General features: G+C 48.2%; 3 protein-coding genes across 3 annotated transcripts in view; 1 reads left to right on the top strand and 2 right to left on the bottom strand.

The window, feature by feature from the left end:
- Positions 1-1,253, bottom strand: part of LOC115239588 (matrix metalloproteinase-24-like) — a 2,689-nt gene extending 1,436 nt beyond the window's left edge. The window contains exon 1 of the mRNA XM_029814182.1: positions 104-1,253. Coding sequence (XP_029670042.1) covers positions 104-1,253 — 1,150 coding nt within the window. The remainder of the gene's footprint in view (positions 1-103) is intronic.
- Positions 1,254-8,609: 7,356 nt separating this feature from the next.
- On the bottom strand, positions 8,610-9,887 carry LOC115239587. The gene is made up of 2 exons (XM_029814181.1): positions 9,756-9,887; positions 8,610-9,437 (listed from the first exon to the last, which is right to left on the bottom strand). The coding sequence occupies exons 1-2, from the start codon at positions 9,885-9,887 to the stop codon at positions 8,610-8,612; spliced, it is 960 nt and encodes a 319-aa protein (XP_029670041.1).
- Positions 9,888-19,053: 9,166 nt separating this feature from the next.
- Positions 19,054-20,191, top strand: LOC115239585 (basic proline-rich protein-like). Its single transcript, XM_029814180.1, has 2 exons — positions 19,054-19,168; positions 19,587-20,191. Exons 1-2 carry the CDS (start codon positions 19,054-19,056, stop codon positions 20,189-20,191), a joined length of 720 nt encoding a protein of 239 aa, XP_029670040.1.
- The last annotated feature ends 1,307 nt before the right edge of the window (positions 20,192-21,498 follow it).

The following is a 21,498-nucleotide window of genomic DNA, read 5'->3' as shown; positions in this document are numbered from 1 at the left end:
TCGTCGTCGTAGATCGCGTAGGTTCGTCCCGTATGCGTGTTTATCGCGGCGTTGATCTTAGCGTCTCGGGGAAGTCCGATATCGTGGAGAGATCTCGGCCAACCAAGTTTTAGCTTAAAACTGGGATATTCCGCGACATAGATCGAATCGTTAACGAATAGCGCGAGATCGCCCGATGGTCTTCGATACGCGGCGGACAGGCGCGTGAGATTCGCCGGAAGAAACGTCGCGTAATCCGTCAACTTCATGGGTCTACCGTAGCGTCTCTCGGTTATGTCGACCGACCATACGTTGCGGCGATTAGCTATGTACAAGCGACGATTCATTATTAACGCCGCATCTATGCGCCGCAACGCGCAGAGATCCGCGCGCGCGGGGTCGGTCGGCGCGACGCTCGTCGTCGTCGCGGGTGCTATGGTGGTTGTGGGAATCGTTGGATAGTTTCCATCGTCGTGAGACCCGTACAGATTCTGTATAGCGAGGACGTCCTCTATGCTCAGCTTAACCGGAAATTGATTTTCGATGTCGGGTATATACGGGAACATTACCGAGTCGTTACGCATACTGTGCTGTAGACCTAGCGTGTGGCCCATCTCGTGCGTCAACGTTTGTAGCAAATGACACGTATCGGGAGGATTTTTGTTCAGATACACGTGCCACGGTTCCGCGTCGTCGATGTGCACCTCCGACGCGAAGTCGATCGCTCCCGAGGGAAAGAACGCGTGAGCGAGAGCTCCACCCGAACCGTCGAAGACCGCCGGGCAAATGTCGCCGCTCAGACGATTCGCGTAGGTGTGCGCGCCCGTTCGATACGATATTAGTATATCGGGATGTAGCGGGTCGCGCGCGAACGTTAACGACAAATTCACCGTCCATAATAACGCGAACGCCGCTTCGACCGTTTTTAAGAGTTCTTCGCTAGCCACTTGAAAGTTCCACGTGAGACGCGTTTTCGGCCATTTTCGCGCGATCGGGCTATACGCGCGACCGGGAATGTCCGCGAGACCGCATCGCGGTTTGCGCATAAGACGAAGCGTATCAGGGTTTAACGCACCATTTCCTGATAATTGATAGTATTCCTGAAACAGCGACAGCGCGTGACGCAGAGACGTCGCGTTGTCGGACAACGATCCTCCATTGTCCTTCAGAAAACCGTACGCGCGCAGGAAGCGGAGCGCCTCTCTCTTCTCCGAGTCGACGGGCTTCGCGGTCGTCGCGGCGACGAGCGTTATCGCTAGGATGAGAACAGTCATCGTCTTCTTCGCGGTGGACATCGCGCGGGTCGAGAGGGACGCGGGAAACGATCGATCGAGAAATATCGGACGTAATAAGAAATGTTCGACGAAACGTCTATTTTTGTCTCTATTGCGCAAATTTGGGGTAGGGGAGGAATAAGGTCAAGTTAGGTTAGGTTGTGACCGGACAACAATTCGAGATGGAGAATCTTACACAGAATACAGGTTTTTCCTACCTCATTTAACGGTCGCCAGTTTGTTTGACCATCCAACAAACAAGGACTGCCCTCGGACGACGCCCTGTCAGGTCTGCCGTCAGACAGATTGCTCAGCGTCAGGATCGCGCTGCTATTCTCGCCACTGCGTATCTGCTTGGCTGCTTGGGAATTTTTCGTAATTCCTAATTTCTTTTCTGTTTCAGGTCGCCGCTGGATTCACCGGATCAACGCCCATGGATGTTTGGACTACCCACTGGATGAAAACTGTTTCGACGCCTTAAGCATACGTCGGAACGACGCCTTTTGTACAACGTCAGACAGTTGAACAAATTTCCTCTTTCGCTGTTAACTCCTCTTTAATTCTGTTGCAGGTCGCCACTAGATGCCTCGGATCAACGCCCATGGATCATTAGACTACCCTCTGGATGAAGCTGGATCGACACACGGACACAGGAAAAGGATTTCGCGATTTCGAGGTGAGTAAATCACTCTCACTTTACTTTTAATATATAAAAGTATAAAATATATTTAAATATCAAACTATATAAATATATAAAACGTTTTTTTCTGTTCACAGAAGTTTTCTCGCGACTCTCCACAACTCGGAGATATAATCGCGCTTCCGTTTTAGTTTAAAGTAAAGTCAAACTGCCTTTTTTATTATGCTATCGCGAATCTCTTCCACGCACAAGAGATTTTTGCTTCGCGACTATCTCCTTTAACTCTATATAAAAAACCCGCAAGATCTCTTTTCTTCGGATGCTCGGTTTCGGGAAAAGAGGCCTCGAATGCTGCTCTGCACGGCTTTATATCTCCGTTTCCCACTCTGGGAATTTCCCACTCACGGCTAATCTTTTCTTCTGTCCGCCGCTCGGCGGCTCGACATTCGCGCATGCGCATATATTTTTTCGCTTTACATTTTCTTAAACCGCTTTATAACACTAAATATCGCTTTCTAACGCTTAATTATTTGCTAATTAATTAAAATAAAATTATTTACACAGTTTTACGCTATCTTATAAATACTTAAATTACGAGATATCATATCATACAATACTACTATATCAAATCTGTTTAAAACTTATAATTAGGCTTAATCCTAGTTTAATCGCTTCTTAAACTACTATGCGCACGCTTTTATTACATTTTTATATTTACAATAAAAGTGTAAAGTGCTGCACTTAAAGTGCAAACTCTTAATGTAAGAGTTTTACGCTTTTCGGTGTAGTCAGCATCTGTGGCTTTTATATTTATAATTTACTTAGCCTATTTTTCGTGTTTCGCTTATATATTACGCTCAACATTTCGTGCAAGTGAAGTAGCGTATACGTTGTATGTATCGTTTCCAGCGTGTGAACAATTAGCCAGTATAATAATCTTAATCTATAAATTCGGTACATTATACCCATGCGTTTTCGCCGCATGGTTAGCGCAATGTTCGGGCTTATTCGTTTAAATAGTTTATTTGTCCTTTTACTGGATCGTGTCTTGCCCAAGCAAGGGCTTGGCCTGTATCCGCACGCTTCCTTCCTTCGATGTTCCTCGTCCTCTTTGCGCTTTTTGGTCCTCCTGGACGACGTTCCCGGGTTTCTGGGTTCCCCGGCACTCATGGTTGGTCCCCGGCTTCAAGGTCAGGTTAGGTTGTGACCGGACTAAACACACGAGATGGAGAAAATTACGATGAATGCAGGTTTTCCTACCTTATTTAAACGGTCGCCAGTTCGTTTTACCTCCAACGAACAAGGGATGCCCTTGGACGACGTCCCGTCAGGTCTGCCGTCGGACAGGTTGCGCAGCGTCAGGATCACGCTGGTTTGTACGCCACTGCTTCTCCGCTTGGCTGTTGAGGAATTATCCTTAATTCCTTCTCCTTTTATGTTTCAGGTCGCCGCTGGATTCACTGGATCAACGCCCATGGATGTGTGGACTACCCGCTGTACGCTGCTGGATCGACACTTGGACACAGGAAAGGATTTCGCGATTTCAAGGTGATTTAATAACTTTCACTCTTATTTTGAATATATAAATGTATATAAAATATATTTCAAAATATAACGTCGCGTGTATCAAAGTTCCCGTACAATATTACGGTTATAATATAAAACTGCCTTCTTTATTACTAATGACGCGAATCTCTCACCGCACGAGATTTGTTGTATTCGCGACTATCTTCTTTAAACACAAATAAAAAACCCGTGAATACGTTTTTCTAAGCGCTTCCTAATCGGGAAAAAAGGCCCCGTATCGTGCTCTGCACGGCCTTTTATACGCCTTCCCACTCTTCCTACTCTCGCTCTCCGGCTTCCCTCTCTTCCGGAGAACGCCTCCTCGATGCGCGCGCACGCTGCGCTATAGCGCGTGCTTCTTTACCATGTGCTACACTACGGGTGTAGCAATAGTAAAACCCCCTCGTATCTTGTTTTCCTCGCAAAATATACTCTAAACTTATACTAGGTGATTAAAAATATGGTATTTACAGTTTTCTATAGTCTCTGCTGAAAAATGCAAACGAACTGCACTTTAAGTGTAGCACTTCGGATGCTGCACCTTTGTACTTTTTTATAAAATTACGCTTGTCTAAAACCTAAATACAAACATAAATACGCGTTTATCACAAACTGAAATAAAACTTATCACTAATTAGACTTACAATATTCTATCCTATTAAATGTTTATCTGGCGTGCGCTTTACTGTTTCTTTACCGCACTTTTTGCTACCTTCCTTCTGCGTGCCGGCTCCCAGTCGCTATCCGAGTCTGATTTTTGAAACTCCGGCCGAATTCTCGTCGTCTTTCCCCTCGATGCTCTTAGGATCGGTGACTTCACGCCCTGGTTCGCCTTCGAGGATGAGGGTTCGTCTTCCGGCCTCAAGGTTAGGTTAGGTTAGAGGAAAAGCGCGGTTCTTTCCAAAAAAGCGTCTTTATCGCTTTCTATTTTTATATGTTTATTGCAGATGAACCGATGATTTATGCGACGCGCAATACTCGATGGTTCGTCGAGAAAGCTTCTCTTCGGTCGCTTTTTATGTTGTTTATGCGTGATATATCGATGACTCATTCGATGAAAGCGCGATTCTCGATAATTCGTTCGAGGAAACACGAAGAAAATGCTGCGATCGACAAAATCATATCGCCATCTGTTTATAGAAGGAACGCGGGATCGCCCCGAAAAGGTTTCCATGCAATAATTGTGAGGATTGTCTTTATACGTTTATTTGTAATTCTTCTCTGTATATTTAGTTCGCTAATAATAGTTGTTTTTGTTTCAGAAGAAGGGACATACAGATTTACATATTTATATATCTACGCATATCTACATATCTATACTTATATATTTATAGGTACTTATATACGCATACTTACATATCTATACTTATATATGTAGATATATATAAATACATATAGTTATACACATATCTATATACATATTGTATACACATATGTACATACTTATATTTACTTAATAAATACAAATATATTAAATATTAGTAATTTGTATTGTGACGTTGCCGTCTCGCGCGCGTCCGCCGAGTCCCTCTCCGATCGAAACGCGCGGGCTAAAATGCCGCGCCAGTCGAAGAATTGCGAGAACCGTACCGTTACCTCCAGAGAGGCGTCATTAATTGAAATTCCGAGCTTAATATTAATTTCGTTTGTTATTTTCTTTTCCTATGAATAATTGATTTGGGAGCCTCATCGCAGGACCGGGCGGAAAGTCGCTGAAACATCACGGAAAACACAATCGGCAATCGAGGACGACCTTAGAGGGGCAAGGAGCCAGCAATCCGGGAATTCAAAGCATCTAACGTCTGGCTACGTCACGACGGGATCAGGACCCGCACGCGTGATGCGCGACGCACGGGACAGCGAGAAAATCCTCGCGCAAGGACTCAGGCCCGTGCGGATCCGGTCCCCGCGGAGGGACTGCAACCACGCTCCCGATGGCGTGACACGGCCCCAGGAAAAGACGATCGAAAGGATTTCAGCGATGTTTCCGGCCAAGCCGTTCGCCCTAGACCTTGCGATGGCCCCGCGGAAAGGGCCCCAGCGAATTATTGTTCGAATTACCGGGGGCGCGCGCACCTCCGATACGACCGTGAGAGCGCCGCCCGCCGCCCACAGCGCGTGATAACGCGTGATTGGTCGCGATAATACGCACCCCGTGTGCGCAGCCCCGGCTGGCCCACAGGTATCGATTTTGGATCGCGACGATCCAGGATCAGACTGGCGTGAGCTTGCGTGCGAGATAGAAGCGATCTTGAAAGACGAGAGCGATAGCGAGACGAGAGCGAGCGGAGAGGATCCCAGCGATCGGCAGCTGAGAAGGACGGACCCGAGGGAGAGGACGTCGACGTCGCTGACCCCGTGCAACCACCACGAGAGGAACGGTACCGGTGAGGTTACCCTCCGTCATATTCGCCACTCGCGATCGCGCCCGGAATCGTTTCGTTCTGTCGTCGTCGCCGTGAATTCGTACTTTGGTGTACGGGCTAAGCCCGATTCTTTAGTGTAGATTTTCGCGTCACGGCTGCAATCCTGCACCCGATGGCGTGACACGGCCCCGGAAAAGACGAAAAGATGGGTGGCCGCGATACTTCCGGCCAAGCCGTTCGCCCTAGACCTCGCGACGGCCCCGCGGAAAGGGCCCCAGCGAATTATTGTTTGTAATACCGGGGGCGCGCGCACCCCCGTTACGACCGTGAGCGCGCCGCCCGCCGGCCACAGCGCGTGATAACGCGTGATTGGCCGCGATAATACGCACCCCGTGTGCGCAGTCCCGGCTGGCCCACAGGTATTGATTCTGGATCGCAACGATCCAGGATCAGACTGGCGCGAGCTTGCGTGCGAAATAGAAACGTAAGCGAGAGGACCGTTTTGGCGAAAGAAAATACGAGAGCGATAGCTTCTCTGTTTAATTTACGAGTTTCTTTCCAATTGTGTTCGTCGTTTACGTACTTGTCGTCTCTTGCATAAATTATCGCGTTCGATTAACACTCGCCCTGCCCCTCTACCGTTAGGCGAGCTAGTCAGTCCGTGGCGAATTCCGGCAATTTCTTTCGCGTTTATTTCGCGCTTATTTCGTGTTTTGCGAATTGATACGTGAAAGATCGTATTTGGCGCCCAAGTTCGATTCTCGCGATTATCTCTCGGATCTCGTCACGGTACGCGCGGAATTCCTAACATCCCGTTCCCACCTGGCGCGTGGATCTTTTTCTCCGTTTTCCCGTTTTTGTCAACGACATTCCGCATCTTCCGTTTGGCGAATTAGCTCCTGTTCGTCGGGTTCGCCCGTTTCGCTATCCGCTTCCCACCGTTCCATGTTGCTCGAAATATTCCGGTTCGTTCCATCGTCGTCGGCGTCGCATTCGCGAGCCCGCGCGGCGTCTTCCCGTAAGTTCGCGAGGTCTCGTCTCGTCCGCATTCGTCGTATGGCTCGAGATCGAACAATTTTCTCAAGCAGGAAATGTCTCGACGCGTCCCTCCGTTGGCGGCGTCGCATTCGCGAACACACGCGCTGTCTCTCCATAAGTCGGCGAGATTCTCTCGCGCGTTCCGTCGCACCCATCGTATCCAGCGTCGGTGCTCGATGTTTACGAATCCGTTTATACGAATATTGCCCTCGAACATTGCATATTTGGTCTATAAATATCATGTAAAAAACTAGTATGAAAAAGTATTATGCGAAGTCTATGTAAATAAAATCACACGATTTTTTATAAAATGTATACTATGAAACGCTACGTACCGGTTTTAGAAAGAACACGCGAAATGTGTGTTTATTTAAATTAATCGTCCACATCGTCGATTTCTTTCACGCGCACTTTGTTCGCGGACTGCTAAATACTTTATGGAGAGCAAAAGGGGATAAACGTTGTCTCGATTAACGTATTAGAGTAGGAGAAATGTCGCGTTCGGTATAACTATCGCGATAAAAACGAAGACGCGATAGGAGGGATACGCTATAAAAGGAAGACAGAACTCATTCGTGTAGTATGTATATTTAACGTATATGGGGTATAAGTGTGATACATACATCCGTAATAGATAAAAATATATAATTAAATGACATATACATATAAAAAATATTAATAATATATAATATAAGTAGGTATAGATATAATATAAGTAGGTATGATATAATATACGTATAATAGAAGTATATAATATCATTATATAATAATTTACAGAATTAATCTTGTATATCGCGCAAACGATCGCGTCGCTCCGAACACCAATTGTGTAATTTCTGCACGTTCTCCAACGCGCAGTTCTTCGCGTGATATCCAAAACAAAACGTTCGCGCGAAGTTCAGAGTCTCCAAGCGCTCGATATCCTCGTAATCGGCGTCGATGGTCTCGATAGCGACGTCGCGATCCTCGGCGACGTTCCCCAGAATTTCTGCTAGCTACTTTTTCTTTTCATAACCTTTGACGTAGACTCGCACCGTCGAACTTCGATCTGATTCGCTGCACATGGCGTCCCGAACGAGTTTTTTCATAAATTCATAATTTACGTGTCCATCGGTCCAATTTAGCTGATGATGATTCAAAGTTAGCCAACTGGCTTGTGACTTCTCCGCCTTCGTCAGCAGATTCCACAATATCGGGGCGCGGAAGATGTGATGTGTCAATTCCACGCCTTTTTTTAGCACGGCTACTTCTTTCGCGACAAATCTTTTGTTAACAATAAAGCCTTGTAGATCGACGAAAATCGGCACATCCATCGTCGTCGTTAGTCGAAGTTGGAGTGTTCGCTTAACTATCTTTTCTTTTTAAAAACTTTATCCCCTCCTATGTCTTTCAAATATCGCTGTATTGCTCTATACGATTCTGCGTACAACGTTGGTAAGCGGATTGTATTCCACCACTCGATCATGAATAATGAGACAGTAGGCTGTGGTATTAGAGGGAACGTTCTCTTTATAGTCGAATTCTACTCGAACGTCCACAGTGGCGCTTTTGATCGATTCGTTCTGTCGAGAACAGTCGATGACTACGAGCGGACCGTGGGTTAGAAATTTGTTTAGATTTAAGAGCGTCTCATCGTTATCGCATCCGTAGTACGTTCTCCGAAATTTCGAGTACATATCGTACAGCACGGCAACTTTATGCTTTTCGAAATCCAGATTCATATCGTCATAGGGATAAAAATCGGAATTAAGATAGTTTGACGTTGGTTAGTTTACAATTGTCGAATTGAGAAATCTCCTGAGATAGAACATTCTTCCTTCCGGACTGTAACGCGAAGATAACGTATCGCGGTTTCTCGAGCTGCGTCGCCGCTTTGACCGCCCACGAGTGTTTGGTCGTGCTTTGCAGAAGCGGAAACTCGTAGAGGTCCCACGAACGAAAAGCGATGCTTAGATACCTTCCGCTATCTAACGTGCGTAATAGCGTCAATTTATTACCGTCATTTAGCACTATATGTGGCATTCGCCACTGTATCTTCAATAAGATGATCTTAGGTTCGTACGTTTCGCGCGATATAATGCAATTGTTATCGTTGCGCGCTCGTATCAGAATGAGTTCGTGTCGCGCGTTGATCACGACGCGTTTGTAATCCTCGCAAAAACCTAGCAACACGTTGAGTGGTACGCAAAAGTTGAAATCACCGATCGGCCAATGAAGCGTCGTCGCGAAGTCCCATCCAGCGTTTTGTAATATACTGCTTCTCTCGGTCGTCAGCGACACATAATTCTTGATCGTACTCGTTATTCCGACGTTTCTATTTCGATCGATCTCTACGCCATCGAGTTTGTAGCGAATCTCCTCGAACATAAACGCCGCGCAATTGTTTACCAATCTCGTCGTCAACGCGCTTTCTTCCTCCTCGCTCGACGATTTTTTCGACTCGAGTCTGCCCTCGATGTACAGAAAACTCTCGTACGGTAACGTGTACAGATCTTGTTGTTGTATAGGAATTCGTATTTCGTCGCTATTTCCAAACGTGGTATTAGCATAAGAATTATACGTGTGAGTCTCGATCTTGATGATACGCGCACTTGATCTCGCTTCTCATGGTGTTATCGTTACCGCAAAGGATTATGGAACGTTCGCCTTTATCCTCGTATTCATTGTCCTCGTAATAGTCATCGACATCGTATATATAATCGTCGTCATCATCATCGCCCGTCCTTCGTTCTCTTTCTTTCGCTCCGCTTCTCACGCGACATTCGCTCGTCGTTTGCGATGAATCGCGGCTCTCAAGTACGCGCTTATGGCGCTTAACTCGTAAGATCCAACGGGAATCGCGATAATATCGTCGTTATCATCGAAGTAAAATTTATTATTTGTAGAATTTACATTCGGTATCGTGTTGTAAGTTTCAAGATTAGTAAGACCTAGTTCGTAATCACCATCGCTGAGATCCAAGGGCGGAAAGTAGCTCGCCGCGAGAACGCTGCTTCGTCCGGATAGCGTGAGAGTCAGCAACATGATCGATGAGAGCGAACGAATCGCGGACGACTGTGCTCGATCGACGAACAACGATCAATGTTATAGTTGAAAATTTTTCCAATCAATACTTCCAAGAAATCGCAGACACAATTGCCCGCATATGAGACGCTCTGATAGCGCGTCTGCTGAGAACGACGATTGTACTGAATATTCGTATCGCGTCCGAGATAACGCTCAAGTTCGCGCAGCGGACGAAGATCGCCGAAACCATCGTAGTAGATTGCGTCGTCGTCTTTTTTCGCGTACGCCACCCAATGAGTACCAGGCCCCGATGTGTCGTCCAAATTTACGATACCGCTCTCTCTACGACGCACTCGCGACGGAAGCGCGTCGCGCATAAACACGCCTCTGAAGTGAGGCACGCGCGAGAGTATCGCCGCGCGATTTAACTGTTCGTTCGTCGTTACGCCGGCGGACGCGAGAATCCCTAGCGTTTGTTTCCACAAAGTTTTTTTTAGTTCTCCCTCTCCTTCTTCCTCTCCTCCTTGCCGTATATGCGCCGCTTCCACGATTGTACGGCGCGAGATACAAACCGCGACCTTCCATCGCGCGATCGTGGCGCTGCAGCTCCTCCAGCTGTCGTCGCGCGGCTATGCGATCGTTCACAGCCTTTACGAGTCCCGCTGCTCCTCCAGCCAAAGAACCAAGAGCTCCCAATAACGGTAGTAGGGGCAAAAAACCACCGCGTTTTGCTACGCTTGGGAAGCGTTCGTTTCCTTGTCGTTACTTTCCTCTTTTTCTTCCTCTTGGTTTTCGCAGCCATACCTATTCCAAGTTTCGTTTTCGCTTTCATGGCCACCCATACGGCCGTCGCGGCGACTCTTTCGCCGAAAGTCGAGTCTTTCGCCGCGACGCGCTCACGCGCTTTATCGGCAAGCGCCCGATCGGCGACGCGTCGATTAGCGAGATCGTCGTTTCGCGAGTACGCGACGTTGTGCTGTAGCGGATTAATACCTCGATCACCTCGCGCGAGTCGTTTCGCGAGATGGGTGCCCGGTCCGCAAAATTGATAGGTATGTGCAATTCGAAAAAAAGAGCGTTTATCGCTTTATTTAATAAACCAGTGCCGCAGATATCACCGGTCACACCGTTCCGCCGCTTCGCGAATTGCATTCGCCGCAATCTTTAACGAGCGGTGTCGGACCGTCGATGTGCGTTCGTTGCCAGGGACGATTGTAATGTTCCAGGCATCGGCAGCGCTGCACTTCCGAGTCCGCTCTTATATGTTCGGGCAATTTTTCCCACAATTCTTTCACGTAGCAACCGAAGTGCTGTAGCAAAATTATCTTCGATGTAAACCGCAACTGCTTGATGGAAAAGTCGAGAATATCGTTGCTGTCTAGCAGTGCGATAAACATCTCGATCTACCGCGCGCGATTCGCTACTGCGCGATCGACGACGATCGATTCGTATATAAATAAAAAGTAGCACCTGTTTTGCGCAAGTGTGTCGCGCACGCGCGCGATGATAGAGAGATGCGTTTCGTACGGCAACCGATCGCAATAAGAGTGTCAAATCTCGACGGTAGAACGCGAACGCCGAATAACGCGGGGACGCGCAGACACGCTCGCCTGCTGCGGAGCGCCATTCGCTGCGTCGTTTTCGGTCCCTCTAATTGTGGTAAAACGAACGCGTTGATAAGTATACTGGAGAGCCCGCATGGCATACGCTTCGAGAACGTTTACGTCTACTCGAAGTCGTTGCAACAGCCTAGCTAGGACCGTTGAGACGTGAGTACGTTGGTGCTCTTCTCGGTGGGGAAAAATCAGACAAGATCGATCACGTCTACGGGATGTACATCGGCGAGGACGGCGCGATACTCGGCGACAAGCGATTCGACGTAGACGCTGATGACTCTATACTCATAGACGGAATCAGATATATCGGTACTCCCAGTTTGTACGAATTAATCTTCAAGAGACTTCCCGACAATCTTATATATACCGAAACCGATAAACTAACATATAAGAGTATATTGTTAACGACAAACGCTTACAGACGCAACCATGACGCTAGTAAAGCTGTTTTAGGAAATAATGGATATTAATATAAAAACATCATCGCTCCGCTTATCCACAATGACAGCGCGAAAAAGGCGGGCGCGGGTCGCATGCCATCAACCATGCGAGTCACGGGCGAAAGAGTCGATTACGTTCATTGGGACGATCCAAATGAATTAGTGGATCGTCTGCAAATACTCGATGCTTCGCGTCAAGCTGGCAACGATGCTCACGACAACGAGATTCTATCGATAATCGATGAGCTTCGCGAAACAGGCGCTATCGTATAAATCTAATCGTCGCGTCGACGGTCGCCGCAGTTGTACACGAGATGCGCGCGATATCGACGCGATGTCCGTGAGCAGATTCGGTATACCTCTGCAGAAACGCGGCTACGACGCGAAGAGAGAAAGATTACGCCCAGCTTTCGAATCTTTGCGAAATTACGTGCGCGTTAACGCGCTGTGTCTGGGTTCCTCCGTCGACTACAACACGAGAGAACGCAAGATAAGACGCCTGGCCTCGCCGGAGGAAGACACCGACGCGACGAGCAAGAGTTACGTCGAACTCGCGTTACGCGCCGCGAGAGAGGACGAGATCGGATATCGCGAAAGCGCCGAGAAAATCACATCGCAATTGAGAAAAGATACAAACGAGGTGAGACAGACAACTGTCCTACTGTTCACGAGACTCACTCAGCTCGATAACGCTATGAGCAACCAGATAAGCGTTGTGGAGAGTAATGTTTCAAAAATCGAAACAAACGAGAACGTTTTGCGTAAACGAATAGACGCTGTGGAAAATTCCATTTCAAAAATCGTAGCGAGCGCCAACGCTCTAAATAAACGGATCGACGCTGCGAAAAATACGCTATAGCACTACGCGGAGCGCTGATAATCGTACAGCGATACGGGAATTGATCGAGAAATCGCGGTAAATTCCGAACGGGACGCAAAGCGATTTGGAGAAAATCGTGGTATCACGCTTTAGAATCAGTGTTGAAAACGAATACTGGTAGAGGAGTTGCACGCGCCCGCGAGAAGAAACTTCCCGCGACGTCGCGTCACTATTTTATTTAAAATGTAAAATTTTATTATAAATAAACTGTTATTATTTATAAACTAAACTGTTATTATTTATAAAATAGACACTATTATACTTATAGTAACAATAAGCTATAAACGTTTCATCGATTAAAAAATAAAGTTTATTAAAATTTTCGATACAATATGCGATATTTTTCGCTTTACAACGGTATTTTATAATGCCCCCATGGTAAAGTATCAGTAGTTCCGGGTACGATGTATCGCTTGTCGTCGTACGAATTGAGCGCGATCTTCGATTCCGACACTGTGTACACCTCGTGTAACTTGGATCTTACGCAGGACTGCTCGCGCGTTATCTCGATCTCTCGTCGCAGACAGCGCGCGTAATCGTCAAACGTTATCGTTCTCGCGACGACGCCGCTTTTAACGCCCTTGATCTTCTTCGTTTCGAGTTTACCTTCGACTCGCAGCGCGTACATCTTCGCTCTGAGCCCGACGAATTCCGTCATAATCGCGCCATTAATCTCATCCTTCATTAAACCCGGCACTTTTTTGTTAGCAAGAAATATGCCGTACGCATTATCCGCCGCGTAATCGCTCGTGTCGAATCTATCGATGTCGCGTTTCATATCCTCGTACTCGACGCGATAGGTGAGACTATCCATGTCGGTGTACATTATCCTGCACTTGTCTCGATACAACGGTAACATATATTCGTAGTGAAATCCGTATAAACAATTCTTGGATACATCGAGAATGCACATTCCTACGTAAATCGGTTTGTTGAATTTAACCTCGAGTTTGCGCAATTCCACGGCTACGAGATCTTCCGCGAAAATGCTTCTACTGTGAAAGTTCGGCTTCACGATCATCGCCTTCGCGCCGTATCGCCCGTCCCATCGAGTCACGAGCCGGACATCGGAATGATTGCGCACATTCTCCATAGTCTTATCAAACACGGCGTTATTCATCAATTTGTATAGATTTTTCTCGAATTCGTTTCTCGCGCTAGTTCGCAGTCGCGTGTTCAGTTCGATGTATCCGCGCAACGATTTCGCATGGAGATTGCGCGAATCGTAACATTTTATGTATCTTCGTAACGCGTAATCCGTGTTGAAAGCATTGTTGTAAATTACGATAATACATCACGTAATGATGCTTATCGTACAACGTGGCGAGAAGTTTATCCTGTCGTTTTCCCGGCGGCTTATCGTGCGTCGGGCAAAACGGTAAGTCACCGTGCGAGTCATGAAGGTCGATCGGATACGCAAGGTCGACTTCTAGAATATAACCGATAGGCGAGTTCGATGTTATGGACATTAGGTTGATGCTCGTAACATCGTCGACCCATTGAAAATCTTCGTAAGGCAACGATTGACACATCGCCCATCCGTACAGATTATTTACATCGAAATACATAAGATACGACGGTGGTTCCGAGGGATTGTACGATTGTACGTACTTGTTATTAGCGCGCGCGTATCTATTGGAACATTGACTTAGCCCGCCGCGTATTCCGCGTTCCACAAACATTATCATATCGATGTCGGTTAACAGCTCGAATCGAACACCCGTATGTTTTAACATAGCATCTCACGTGTATCCGGGTAACGTGTAATAGTGCGCGGGATCTAAAAATAACTCTTTGCACACGCGTCGCGAAAATTTTCGAAGACATCGGCTAATAGAAGAACATCGGTTTTCAGATACAGATCGCTATAGTCACCCAACGTCTCGACGCGAAACCGCTCCCAAACTCTTATCGCGCGCGCGTAATCGCTAGCGGATACGATATCACCGGTCAACGAACTGTAGAACGCCTCGCGCGGCGGTAGACGAGTCTCCCGCAACTTATCAACGCTGTCGACGTATTCGTACGAAAATACACCTTTTCGCGTAAGGAGCTCGAAATCGGCGTCGTCGAGATAGGAAAATTCAGAACGCGTGATCGTCAGCTCGCTCTTGTCGAAATACAACGCTAATTTTTCGAGACTCGCGCTTAGAAACTTGAAGGAATCCACGAAACGCAATTTCACGCGTCTTCTGAACCGTCCCTCGTTCGATGCGTGTTCGATGTTCTTCGTGAAGGAGATGTACGTTTCTTTCGTCAACGGCAACAATTCGACGCTACCGGGAAAAGCGTTAGCCACATATCTGATAATGAAATGCGCGTCGTAGTCCGATAAATTATGAAAGAATATAGGAATGACGTACGCTTCTTTATAATTTAAATTACAATTCGAATGCGCGGGACCTCTGTATCGTCCGGTCAGATAACTGTGATTGCGTACGCGAGTATCTTCCGGTTCGAACGGTCTCTCGCACACGTGACAATGCGTCGCGTTCTTGAATCTCTCCTATTTATCCGGCGTAAGATCCGTCATAGGCACATAGGCGTCGAGAATATTCCTCGCGCTAATTGCCAGATCGTACAGTTCCCGAACGAACCACGATACGCAATTCTCACCGCGATAAGCTCTGTACATCGATTTAGCGTCGTCGAACGCGCATCGCGCGTAATATCCCGCGCTATAGACCTTATGATGTTGAACGATGGATGTGTTCGATGTTCTCTTCTCCCCCTTCTTCTCTAGCGCGCATTTCAGATCGGCGTACACCACGAACGGAAGTCGCTCCTTTCTATTATGGTTGCGAAAACTTAACTACTTGTCGTCTTCGGTAGGAAGAACGATAGCGCACTCATTCATTCTTCCGCAGTCCGCGCTATGAGCCGATAAATTTTTGCTCGTTCGAAGATAATGCATGAATCTACAACATAACACTTATTTTTACATCGCGTACAATATTTAAAATGTGTAATAAATTTCTTCTTTCTTATTAGTTTCATGCTTACCGATCGCATATGTGCGCTTTATGTTGCCGAGCGCTCAATTGCGAGCCGACGAGACGGGACAGATCTCCGATACACGCGAAGTGCGCCGCGTTGTCTCGTCGCGTCGTATCGCTCAGATACAACAGATTGACGTGTCTTTCCTTCTTGTCGTTGGTGAGACGCAGAGGAGCGATACCGCGGCCGCCTTTCTTGTTCTTCTTATCCAGAACGGTATACACATTGATAGATATATCGTTAAAACGCTCGAATCTGGTGATTCCGTTCAAACTCATGGGAAACTCGACGCCCTCCAGATTCAACACCGTTGAGTAGTGAGGGTACCGCGAGCTTCTTTCCGCGTGTCTTTCGACCGAATATAGAGCGGCGACTACCGCCCACGCGAAACACGCGTTATCCGTAGATCGTACATTAATCACCGCTCTGTTCAACTTGATCTCTCGCGGTATCTCGACGTGACATCCGGCGCGCATAAGATTATACCTGTTTACGTTCACCATTAGATTTAGTATCCGTGATAACGCCCATCCGCTATCGCGCTCCTGAAACTCCTCCAGCGAAGCTAGAATAGCTTCGACCACGCGCCTCCCGTACCATTCTCGCAAATCGGACGTAGGTAGAAGCGGATGATTCTTCGTGGCGACGGTCTTAACGGCGATCTTGTCGCCCGAGACGAACTCGCCGTTGAAAGCGGTATTAACCTTAACGCTGTTGTACCTCCCCATAACATCGCGTACTCGATCGAGCACGGTGTCCTCGGCATCCTCGAGAAATCGCAGAGGTTCGATGTAATCGAAATTAACAATCGCTCCGGTTAACACGCGTCTAGCAAAAGCCGTCTCGATCTCGAACCACGAAAATCCCTCGTTTTAGAATAAACTAATATTTTATAATCGTCGCGATCCTTTTATAGTAGCAAAAATGACAAATCGCAAACCCCCGGTCCCCGCGCTCCGGGTATCGAATAGAGATAAAACGACGCCCGCATCTCCTAATATATTAAAACAACGCATCCCTCCATACAGCACATCTATTAATATTATATTATAAAGCGCGCCTTTGTATCTCTGTACTGTTACAAAAAAAAACGCTCTCCTTCGAAAACCTCTCTTTATTCGACTTCCGTCTATTCGAGCGATAACCTCGACGTCGACCTATCCACCGATCTATTTCTAGATCCACGCGGTACGCGCGACGAGTCTCGTATCGCGCCGAGGTTCGCCCGCGATATTTTACCATCTAATCATTTTCAATTTTGCGTATTTACGTGTCACGGTTCATCGCGACTCCCCCGGGTCCTCGGGTCAGAGATAAAGCGACGACTGCTACGAGTCGATCCGCTCAGCGATGACAAGCGTTTCTCGTATCGCGCCGAGGTTCGCCGCCCGCGATATTCTCTCATATCGTCGTCTTCGATTTATCGTATTTACGTGTCACGGGTCATCGCGACTCCCAAGGTCGGAGATAAAGCGTAGACCGCGTCTCGCGTCCTTAGCGCATCTGACGCGATAACGCGATCTCTCGACCCGATTTCATCACCCCCCTACCCCTCACCCCTCTCGCCCAGCTCGAGCTCCGTGGCTTCTCCGACCCCCCCTCAACCCCGCTTCCTCTCACCATACGTACTCCCCCTTTTCTTCCCCCCTGCCCGACATGCCTCCCTCAGATATCTAAGTTTCTCACTTTATCCGCATGTTTACTCTCTCACTCTTACGAGGAGTTTCCAAAGCAAGGTGGGTTAGAACCGGCCATACTCCCCTACTATTGCTTACGCCAGCCGAACGCTGAACCACGCCGAGCGGAACTATAGTGCGACCGAACTAGAGTGCCTCGCCGTGGTATGGGGGATACGCCGAATGCAGGACTACCTAGAGGGGTACCGGTTCACTGTACTCACCGACCACCAGTCCCTCCGGTGGCTCCAACGCTTGGAGGCCCCAACCGGCCGACTGGCCCGCTGGATGATCGAACTCCAGCAATACGATTTGGAAATCAAATACCGGCGAGGCACTCAAAATCAAGTAGCCGACGCGCTCTTCCGCGAACCCGAGGTCGCTGCAGCACGACAAACACCATCGTGCGCATGGTATCGCCGAATCAGCCACGACGTCCAGACTCGACCAGCCGACCGGCCGGACTACCGGATACGCGACGGGTACTTGTACAGGCACATACTACACGACCTGGACTTCCGGGAGATACCCGCGGACAAACAATGGAAACAGTGCGTGCCCACAACCGAACGACCCGCGCTGCTGAAGCGCTGGCACGATGACCCCGCCGCCGGCCACCTGGGAACTGCCAAGACCATGACGCGCATCGCCCAGCAGTACTACTGGCCGGGGATGCTCCGGGAAATCGCCCGATACGTACGCTCCTGTGCGACCTGCTTGGCCCATAAAGTATCGCAACAACAACCCGCCGGCACGTTTACACCGCTCCGGTCGCCGCACCATGGCAGCAGGTCTCGATCGACTTGGTGGGACCACTGCCACGCTCCAACCAAGGGCATACGTGGTTATTCACGATGCAAGATCGGTTCACGAAGTGGCTAGAGGTCACGCCTCTGCGGAAGGCCACCGCAGCTAACGTCACAAGAGCCTTCGTTGACCAGGTCGTGTACCGCCACGGGTGCCCACAGTGGGTCATATCAGACAACGGGACCCAGCTAAAATCCAAGCAGCTGGAAAAACTGCTGAACACGTTCGGGATCCAACACCGCACCTCGCCGCCCTACACGCCGCAGTGCAACCCGGTGGAGCGGGCCAACCGGACCATCAAAACGATGGTGGCACAATACGTGGGGCGGAACCACAAGACGTGAGACGAGCACATCACCGCTTTTCAACACGCGTTCAACACCGCATGAAGCGAGGCCACGAGGCACACCCCTGCCTACCTCAACCACGGGAGAGAACTCACCAGACCGCATCCGGAAGACCGACGCCAACCGGGAACCGCAGCACCACCGGACACGACCCACCGGCGGCTACAAGAGGCATACGAGCTCGTACGAGTATGCTTAGCGTAGGCATTCCAACGCCAAGAACGACATTATAATCTGCGGCGGCGGGATGGGAGGCCAAAAATAGGCGAGCTCGTCTGGAAGAAGAACCACACCCTCTCCGACAAAGCGAAGACGTTTAACGCCAAATTGGCCCGGAAATTCGTGGGGCCCATGGAGAGGCGGAAAATAATCTCTCCGGTTATCGTCGACCTCCGGGACCAACGCGGACGCTGGCACCGACATGTCCACCTGCAGGACATCAAGGCACACCCGGACCAACCTGAGACCGAAAACTAACGCCTGGCAACCGGAATCCGCCGTACATTCACCACCAGCGGGAAAACCACCGTCACCCGGCAATTACCGATCGCGACGGCCGATAACGCACGATAACATCCCGGTGATCAATCACGGGCATCGATACCCGCGAAACCTCTCATATCGACCCTGGGGGATTCGCGCTTACCGATCGCGAGCGTCGGTACGAACAGACACGGTCGCAACACACGGTAACGGTGCGAGTATCGACCCCGGACACCGATCACTCGCGGTTACCGGTCCGGAGCCCCCAAACTCGCAATACGCGACCGAGGGCGGGACCAGTCCGATAACGCTCCAGGACCAGCCGAAAAACCGCGCATACCGCATGCCAGGCATTCCAACCACTCGTATAAAAGGCCACGCGCCGGACAACCGGAAAATCAGTCGACTAACGGTCAGCACCATGCCGACAGAAACCGAGCGCCAGAAGCTGATAGACCTGTTTGGACGAAGGCGAATTTTCCGACGGCCCCGGGCCAACACCCGTCACGCCGCCACGGTCGCCGGATCCACCCGACCACCGGCGACGACCGGCGCCCCGCGTCGCAACCGCGATCCAGCGGGGCGTCGCAAACAACAGGACCGGCGGATCCACCGGACCGACGTCGGGCGCAAGGCCGGCCACTAGGACCTGGGTCGCGCCCGCCAGCGCACCACGACCCACACCGCCACCGCCACCACCGGACCAGCGCGGGCGGGCACGTGCCCGACAACAGGCCCCGCGGGCCAACTGGCCGGTACCAACCACGTGCCCAGCGGCCGCCGACACCGCGGCACCACAACCACCGCCAGCACAACCAAGGTGCGCCGCCACCGCCCGGGACCAGCCAGCACCGCCACCACTAAGGGCCGTGGGCGCTCATCCAGCGGCACCTATCACCGTCCAGGTGGCTCCGGGGACCACCATCCGAGTCCCATGCGGTGCACCATGTACGCCGCCACCGCGCCTGGACCCCGGAGGGCCTTTGGGTCCTCCGGTTCAACAGGGATGGCACCCTGCGCAGCAGCCGCCTATGACCCCGTGCCGCCACCATCTAAAAGGGGGGGGGGTGATGTAACGGCAGGGCTGTTACTACGGGCATATATTGTACGTGCGCGCAAATATATATACACATACCCGCACGGCTTGCTTATTTCACCTAGCTTTACCTGTCCTACCGCCGCCTTAATATATCTATTATATTTCTGAATTATAAAAAGCAACCCTTTTATTTCTTTGATTTCTATTGAACAATATCTATTTGTACATTCTTTTTTTTTAAAAAATTATTATTATTAAAATAAAAATATATTATTATATGCTTGTGCTATAAATGTTATAAATACATTTATTTTTCAATGGAACTAGAAAAATTTTTCAAACTGTTTAGATTTTGACAAAGTCTGCGACAACATGTCTATTGTAAACCAATCCTTGTATTGATACTAAAAAAACAAAATAATGAATAATATCAGTTTTAATTTAAATTTCTTCTGTCAAATATATATACCAAATAGCATTCTGACAGATGGAAAAATACAATATAACAGATCTATTATATTTATTAACAATATTGAAATATGCTTCATCTATTTCAAGCAATGCATTCGCATCGAAATAAGAATTAACTATAATATGTTGATTTGCAATAAACATGATGCCACAGGCTTTGTCAAAATCTTATCAACAGCTTGAAAAATTCTTCTACTTCCACTGAAAAATAAATGTATATTTATAAATTATTCATAAGACATGCATTAATTTTACACACAGATTGCATTTCATCAATGTTATTTATACTTATCTGTAGTCATATTATGCATGACGAATAACTATATGATGACACTAGTCGCCATAGGATATATGAATTGTTTTTGCGTAAAGAATTTGTCGTTAGTGTTTTGCAAATCGTTGTTTATATTCTTTAATTTATTTTTTAATTCTGTTAATTCTGAATGTTGTACGATGTTTTGTTGTTTCGTGTTTAGTACGTCTGTATTGTCCCGTATAAATGTAATATTAATTTCCGGTAAATACGTTTCTATTTCGTTACCTTGTATGACTTCTTTTGGTTGGATCGTCATTTCTGTTGTTATTAATTTACATTTATTTTGAAGGGTAATTTGCCCTGTTCCTTTAATTACTTTTCTAATCTCGTTACAATTTTCGCATTGAATTATTATTGATTGTTCGCGTACAGTTGAGTATAGCCAAGTACGTGGCTGTTGCAACGGTATCCATATCGTTTCTGTCGCAATTACATGTTTACTTTTGCAAGCCTCTTTTTGGTTTTGTGGTTGCAAGTACATTTGTATTTCGCACGGTGCGTTTGGATTAATACGGTGTATTGGTTGCGTTTTCTCAGATATGTATCTGGAATTTCTT

The sequence above is a fragment of the Formica exsecta genome, unplaced genomic scaffold (assembly GCF_003651465.1).
Source record: "Formica exsecta isolate Colony F162 unplaced genomic scaffold, ASM365146v1 scaffold39, whole genome shotgun sequence".
Taxonomy (NCBI): domain Eukaryota; kingdom Metazoa; phylum Arthropoda; class Insecta; order Hymenoptera; family Formicidae; genus Formica; species Formica exsecta.
This window is presented reverse-complemented; position numbering and strand designations above follow the sequence as displayed.

Excerpts from the sequence above, each read along its gene's own strand:
- LOC115239587 (XM_029814181.1), bottom strand. The coding sequence starts at position 9,887 with ATGTTGCTGACTCTCACGCTATCCGGACGAAGCAGCGTTCTCGCGGCG. Across the intron at positions 9,438-9,755 it reads CTTACAACACGATACCGAAT|ATCGAGACTCACACGTATAA; the intron begins GTAAATTCTACA and ends CGTATCATCAAG.
- LOC115239585 (XM_029814180.1), top strand. The coding sequence starts at position 19,054 with ATGTCCACCTGCAGGACATCAAGGCACACCCGGACCAACCTGAGACCG. Across the intron at positions 19,169-19,586 it reads GGGAAAACCACCGTCACCCG|GCGAATTTTCCGACGGCCCC; the intron begins GCAATTACCGAT and ends GTTTGGACGAAG.